This window comes from Myotis myotis, unplaced genomic scaffold, assembly GCF_014108235.1.
Source record: "Myotis myotis isolate mMyoMyo1 unplaced genomic scaffold, mMyoMyo1.p scaffold_m19_p_5, whole genome shotgun sequence".
Taxonomy (NCBI): Eukaryota; Metazoa; Chordata; class Mammalia; order Chiroptera; family Vespertilionidae; genus Myotis; species Myotis myotis.
This window is the reverse complement of record NW_023416357.1, coordinates 16,531,373-16,539,126: the sequence shown is the minus strand read 5'-3', so window position 1 is coordinate 16,539,126 and position 7,754 is coordinate 16,531,373. Positions and strand designations below refer to the sequence as shown.

The window sequence follows — 7,754 nt, the reverse complement described above, 5'->3', positions numbered from 1 at the left end:
TGCAAAATGAGGAACTGTGCAGTTGAAATCCAAAGCATTTGTGCAGTTATTCTGGAAGTATGAAAAAATGTCAAATTATCCAAAGGTAGTTATATCTCCTTTGGTCTCCAGCTCCAAAAGAATGGCTTTGAGACCCAGTGAAGAGGCTATTTATCAGTTGTGACAGTGTTGTCCCTTTATCTACATTCTATAAAAGAAAAGGCCCATGACAAATTTGTTTGAAGTCTAAATGTAAACACCCATGAAGAATACATTCATAATGGGAAACCTGGAAAATTTTTAAAGCTTTCTTTGTAGAGGGCAGCTGTATTCATTAGTGGTTGGTAGTGTGGTTAGAAGATTGGAGAAGAAGGAAGTGCCAACTACTGGTTAATCTTTGTAATTAGAAACCCTCTTCCTTGTATCTATTGTGTGACTATCTGGAAATGAGCTTAATAAGCCATGCGGGTCTCTGAAAAATCATGAGGATAGTCACCCCTGACTATAGGGAAACAGGGGTTAAAAGCCTTCCTATCACACTTTCTCATGGCTTTCATCGTTTAGTTTACTGTCACTGTGGGCAGAAAATTTCACAGCCACAACCCTGATAAAATTTGAGGTTTCAAAGAACCCAACCTTAATGGGTTTACAAGTAAAATCAGTTTCTTGGCAATTTTAATGGCTACCTAATCAATCTTATTTGGACTACCTACTTAAATTACTGACATAGTCTGGTTTTTAATAAAAGGACATGGTAAGTTGGGAACCTCAATTATTTTGACCATTCCCATCCTAAGTTCATACCAATTAGAATGATACAAAAGAGCAGCCATGCTAGCTGAAGAATCCAAGGATCATTGAGGGAGGGAGCTGCTGTCATCCTCTCCCTAAGCTAGATTCAGGGGAAATCATGATTGCCGGTTCACAGGTGTATGGCGTGCTATTGCATAGGCTGTTTGGGAGAACAGTCAAAATGCTCTGAGGCTCATAGGATTTGTCCAAGAAATGATGCTTCAGTGTTGTTTTCACAGAATGTCCTCATAGGGATTGGATTAATTTATGAGATGATTTTGGAACAAAACAGAATCTGCTATTTCCATATGACTAACTCAAGGCAATGACAAAGTTAATGTTCACCTACAGTAGAAATTGTTTCATTAACATTATCAAATGCTATCTCCCTAAGTGGGTTCCATGTATGCTGCTTTGGATGATCAAGTGCATCATGGATGGCTTCTGATGTTCACCTTGTCTGAGTTATAAAATCCGTCTCAACGGTATTCTTTGAGAGCAGTCCCTGAGCTCTATCTCTTTCTCCATATGGTGATGAACATGAATGCCTTCTTTGGGGGACTCCATGAGGGCAAGACCTGAAGTACCAGCCAGTGCTAGGAATGCAGTAGGTTCTTAGTCAATACCTGTTGGATGAATGGATGAATATTTCCACTCTTTCTATATTCCCCTTTCTACCCTCCAACTCATTACATGCTGCTATAGTTATTTGATCAAAGTTCCATTTAGAATACAGGTACTATATCTTATTCACCCAGCTTCTATCATAGTACCTGGTCAATTAACCTTTGTTAAAGGAGCTGAGGGTTGCTGAGTACCACATGCTCCTTCAAAAGAAAATGATTACCACTCCCTGGGACTTCTTTGTTCATGAAGAATAATGTCAATTTTCAATCACTATCATATGTTCATCATCACATGGGCAAGGATTGAATTCAGACATACTGATCTCATCAGTATAAAATTCAGTAGCTCGTTGACTGTAAGAAGAAACATTCCACAATATGGAAATGACTAGGTTTGGAAATATTTAGGTCAAGGATTTTTTTAAAAATGATTCTTCATGGCCCTCCTTTGGAACCTAGATGTTGCTGATCGCTGACCTCTGAGCAACAATTCAGAGCTTCAAGGTAGCCTTCCGGGGTAGTTCATGAGACTGGCACCCTAGATGCAGGTATTTCCTGGGGTAGTTCTGCTGGAGATGCCACAAAAGCGCTGTAGACAGGCAGGGACTGTGTCACATCTAGTTCTCAAATGAAGAGGTTCTGTTCATCCATGTGGTTTCAGATGCAAACTGATCTGCTGACTTGAGAGGAAAAAAAGGCTTTACAAAATGGACCCGTGGCTTTAGGAGACGATGATGCACTCAAAGGAAAAAGGAGGACTAGGCACCAGGGTGCATTCCTGGATCAGGTGTTCTGGTCTGAGTGTCTTCCTCATGTGAACAGCTTTGCCCACCTAGTGGTCGTCTTAATGAAACCCTCCTGAGCTGCTTTTTGTTCAGGCAAATCTCAATGACAGCCATCAGCATCCATTGTCCCTCTCCTTCCTGGAGCAGTAGGGACCACTTGTGTACGAATCAAAAAGAAACCATTTGGCTAGCAGCACCTGGAAAACCAATTTGTTTCACAGATTTTCTGCATGAATGTTTTCACTGCAATATTTACCTAGTCTTTAAATATTCTCTCTCCCTCTTCCACTGTCTATTCAGCATTTCACAAAATTAACTTGTGTCTGAACTAACCATAATTGCCAGCTATTGAACAAATGCACCCCTTTTGGTGACTTCTCTTTGAAAAGTTAGACACAGTAAAAGCAATGTTTTACTTTTCCCCTTAAAATACTCAAGGATGCTCCTGGATACCAAACTTCTTGAAAACATTTTCTAATTCTGGACAATTGTAAATGTAAAGGACAAATGCATTTAATTTACTGCTGGACTTATTCTGGGACCTTAATAAGATTGCCTGATAAGATTAAAGGCTACTTCAAGTTAATGCTCTGAATGTTAACAGTCCTATTGGTTTAAATGGGAGTCATTAAGCAGCTGACATAGGGTGATAAGAAGGTTGAGAATAAGTAGATTTAAAATTGATATCTCTTAAAACCTTTCTACTTGCTAACGATGAAATTTGCCTTTCATCTCTCAGTACTTGCTTTCTGCCATATTGATCTCTCAGATCTAAGGGTTTGGGTGAGTAGAGGTTTGGCATTTCTCTTTTTCCAAGTGATTGATATTTTTCCCTTTTAGATCAAGTTGCCATATTATCCTTCCAGGTGTTAATGCTCTAAGACTTCAAAGAATTTTTTTTAACTTATAACAACTAATGGTCAACATAATTTTGAAGATGTTTTCAATGTTTGTGACTGGTGCCAGGAGAATAACATTTAGGTGCACAGTTACTTATCCATACTTCTGAAATGGAGAAAGATCTGAAAAAATAGAGGTTTTTTTCCCTTTATTTTTGGCACAAATTAATTTGGTGACAGAACCTGACCTGAAGGGATGCAAGCTATTTAGAGTTTGCAATAATCTTATGCAGAAATATTAGCATGTTCGAATAAGTGTGCTGTGCCAGAGTCTGCCAGGGCTGTTACAAAATATGCCAGATAACTTCCTAAAATATGAAAAATTATGAATTCCAAAATACATCTGGCTGCAAGTGTGGGTTAAGGAATGAAGATCTGAATTAAACTGGGAAGGTAAAGACTTTTCACTTACTTGTTAATTTTCAGCCAAAGTCACGGAGCCAAGAGAAATGACAGAACCGTGGATGCAACTTTACAGGGACAACAGCTGCAGTGACCTGGCTTGCTCTTCACTTCAACATAAGGCAAGTTTCTTGCTCACTTTTGAGTGTCCCATCTGAACATCATGCTCCTCTAGCCAGGATAGTAAATGAGGCTTGACCCAATTACCAACATATTGCTTTATTTCTTGGTGGTAGTAAATTAAGGCTTTCTAGATTCATACAGCACGCAGTGATTTGAACATTAGAATTAAAAAAACAACAACAACAATGAGCATTCAATTTAGCAGAGGCAGGAAGGAAGCAGTTTTAAAACAGATAAATTTCCTATGAGGCCTTTTGTTTGGTCTCTAAAGATCTGCTGAGCTATTTCCCCAGTAACCTTTGTCATGGATTCACACCCTAAGGGGAAGCAGGATGGAAAAGAAGGTTGAGAAAAAGGAAGAAACTGGGAAAGACAGTATGTGCTGGGCAGTCAGTATGGAAGTTGGTTTTGTCTCATGTTTGGAAGACAGTTTTGATGATGTGGTTAGGTGGCGGTGATAAAAATATCTGTATTGTGACTCCCCTTCTCTGGTTCAGGGAACCATTTTGGATCTCCCGTCTCATTCTGGGAGTATGAAAACAGCTCACTTGGAAGACCCCAGTGCCATGGGTTAGAAACAATCCTTTGTGACTCAAATTCTGAAACGTTAGACAAGGTCACAAGTCACAGAGCAGGGGAATGCTATCTTCAGCACCTTTTATGGTTGCTAAGCTCTATGGCTATCACTAGATACTATCCCCAGCCAAACAATTCATTCCCTGTCCTGGCCTTGATTGCATATCTAAGTTGTTGAGGATGTTGACTGGAGAGAAGACACCACCTCACTCTATCTCTTTCCCAACATAAGACAAAGGAAAGCAGGGAGCCTACAGTGGGAGTGCAGTTGTCGAGTGGTGCGTAAGCTCAGTCTGAGACAAATTCCACATGCTTGCCTTGGAGATGCAGAGATTCTGGGTTTGGATGGTGGACACTTTCAGAAAGAAAGGATGAATGGTTTGAACAGTGATGAAGGAGGGGCACGGCCAGAGAACAATTTGGGAAAGGTCATGTGTTTATTAACAAAAGGCAACTCAATTACATGAAAATAAGCAATGGAATTTCTTCTGGCATCCTGATTTCACATGAACGAGGCTAGCAAATGGATTTCTATCCAAATAGGACCATTTAAAATTTATACTTGGCAGTTATTTTAATGTTCTATTCCAAGGGCCTGGCTGGTGAGCCAGCGCCAAAAGCCTTATCAATGTGTCCCCTCTTAATCTGTCTGGCATTTTCGAGTGAACAGTATCTGAACACCTGGAAGCCTGCCCTACATTCTTTGACAAAGAACATGCAGACAGCCACAGGGGAAGGCACACGAGGTGGCAATCTGCACAACGAAACACTATGACTTAACCCCAGCAGGCTTCATGTGATGAAGTCTGGACGCACAAAGAAATAAATAGATGAGAAAAGGAGAAATGTGATCTGCATGACAACCAACCGAGGTGTCTGTTCCTGCCAGCTGCAGGGCAGATGTGCCTGATGCAGGCCACATGTGCACGGCAGGACATGTGCTCTTTGGGGCCTTGCTTGTTAGTTAAAAACTGTGAGGGTCTTTCCTCCATTTGAAAACTCTCCATTTGAAAGATCAACTTGACTGGGGGATGTGGGCTTTGCTGTGGTTAGGAATTTCTTGGTGGTAGGAAGTGGGCTGATCTAGCAGGGCGGGAGAAGATGCCCAGGAGACGCAGCCATCCAAAGAAACAGGGATGGGGTAATACTCAGAATGGAGTGAAGGGCACAGAGGGCACTGGTGTTGGCACTTCTGAATCTCCCGAAAGCATCCTTAGAACTTACACTCTTGGTGGAGGTAGTAGATGCCTCTTGTGCTCTAGGCCAAAGTACTTCTGTTCATTGACATCTCGGTTCCCTCAGTCCTAAACTGGGCATGAAGCCAATCCTGGAGCTGGATGGCTTCTCCTTTAGTGCTGGCAGCTGAAGCCCGGAGCGGTCAAACGCTTTGCCCGAGATCTCAGAGCTCACTGGCAGCAGAGCTGGGGGCAAATGCAGGTCTCGCTTCCTGCGCCATGCTGCTTGATGTAAGAGATTCTCTAAGCGGCTTTGCAAGTACTTTGCATACACCAGGCGCTGTGGTATGGATTAAACAAGAATTTGCTTGGGTGTGGGATTGAAGAGTGTGGCTTAGGCCAATCAAGCAGTTTAAGGAGGAGGGGGTGAGGAGAGCATTATTATCCTGATAACGTGTTATGGAGAAGCGAGGAAATGAGGGATGGGGGTGTAGGCCCCTGGAAATGTGATCAGGAGGAGACAGAGGCAGAAGGGGATGTTTCCAAAGCCACTGAATCAGCTTTCTGAGGTACGTCTTTCGTGAGCACAGAAACTTGCTGCAAACTACCTGACCTGACCAACAAAACCGTTTATTGCAATAGACCTTTGTCCCGCCCACCCCACCCCCTTCCTTTCCATGACCTCGGCTGCCCCCGAGACAGTAGAAGAAAACAAAAGCCAGATGCCTAAGAACCTTCCTGGAAGAAAGAGCTGTTACGAGTGGGTGTCGGTGCTTACATAGGCTGCTTTAAAAACACACAGTTCCTTTTGTTCATGGCTGTAGGAAAACAGCGGCGGCCGGAAGCTGTCCCTTCAGAAGAAGGCAGGGTTGGTGTGCTCGATGACGCAGCGCTTGCAGTGGCGTTTCACGAAGCGCAGCGCCTCCACCGACACCTCGCAGTCCTGGACGTTGAGCAGCTGGAGGTCGAAGCAGTTGGCCGCCACGATCTGCAGCCCCTGGCCCGTGATGCTCTCGCAGGACTTGAGGCTGAGCCGCTTGAGGTTGAAGCAGTTCAGGGCCAGGCACTCCAGGCCCGTGTCCGAGACCAGAGGGCACTTGCCGATGTCCAGGGACTTGAGCTTGGCGCAGTTCTTGGCGAGGTACTCCACGCCGTGGTCCGTGATGCCCTCGCAGCCCCGCGCGTTGAGGTAGCGCAGCTTGCTGCAGTACTTGGCCACGTAGCGGATGCCCACGTCGGTGACCCGGCCGCAGTGCGCGATGCTGAGGTACCGCAGGCGCGACTCCAGCTTGGCGATCTCCCGCAGGCCGAAGTCGCTGACGAAGCGGCAGTCGCTGACGCTCAGCTCCTTGATGGACGGGCAGTAGATCATCAGGTAGCGCAGGCCCTCGTCGGTGAGGCGGACGCAGCGGCGCAGGTACAGGTGGGTCAGCTGCGTGCAGTGCGCCGCGATGGTGTGCAGGCCCTCGTCCTCCAGCACGAAGCAGTCCGTCATGTCCAGGTAGCGGATGGAAATCTGTTTGCCATGCAAGGGGGACAGTTTAATGGAGGCCTCCCGGGTCAAGCTGATGCAGGTCACTTTGGAGCACCCTACACAGAGAGACAGAACACATGCTCAGAGCAACTGTGGGGTATGGGGTGGGGAGTGGGGGGCAGGGGGAGGAGAAGAGGGGCTGCCCTGGGTGGGGACGTCACAGGTTCCTGCCCTCCCCAGCCCGATCCCCTTCCCTACAGGGCCCCTGCAGAGAAGGAAAGCAAGGATGGATTCTCCCTGTTCATTGATTTTTTAAAAAACTATTTTGATTATTTGAGTTTAAGGGGGTTCCCAGGCTTTAGAATCAGAAAGGGCATGGTTCCAACTCCAGATCCATCTCTAGTTGGCAGACATTGGGCAAATCAAGCCTTTTGAGTATTTCCTTCGTCTTAAAATGGGGATGTTGACGCTCCCTGAAAGGTGACTGTGAAGAAGAAATGAGACCGTGTAAATACCTGGCCCTGGTCCTGGGAGCTCAGTAAAGGTTACTTCTTCCCTGTAATGGTCTGGTAGCTCTCTGGTCCAAAGGAGTGTGATATGTGAGAGAAGGCTTGGCCCAGACCTCGGTTTGGCTAAAAGAGCTCTGACTGGGAGTCACACATGGTTCAAGTCTGTTTCTTATGGCTTCAGGCAAGAGGCCTAACTTTTCTATCTCAAGACTCTCCTTACAATACAGGAATGAACAGCTGGTGTGCCTCCAATATAGGGAGATAATGAGGATGCAGCCAGATAATGGAGAGGGACATACTCTGAAAACTCTATGGAAAATACATGTAGTTATTGGTCCAACAAGGTGACCATCTGGGGATTCAATTCAATCCTCTTAGGTGAAGGAAGAATAATCATGTCATCTGGATTATTGC

The 7,754-nt window shown here is 44.9% G+C and overlaps 1 protein-coding gene across 2 annotated transcripts in view; it reads right to left on the bottom strand.

Moving 5' to 3' along the window:
• Positions 1 to 3,686: 3,686 nt before the first annotated feature.
• The window catches only part of FBXL7 (F-box and leucine rich repeat protein 7), a 320,865-nt gene continuing 316,797 nt past the window's right edge, over positions 3,687 to 7,754 (bottom strand). Inside the window, exon 4 of one of the 2 annotated variants that reach the window (XM_036308406.1) lies at positions 3,687 to 6,947. In XM_036308406.1, coding sequence (XP_036164299.1) covers positions 6,211 to 6,947 — 737 coding nt within the window. In that variant the 3' untranslated portion in view covers positions 3,687 to 6,210. The remainder of the gene's footprint in view (positions 6,948 to 7,754) is intronic. The other variant, XM_036308407.1, reaches the window with a different exon arrangement.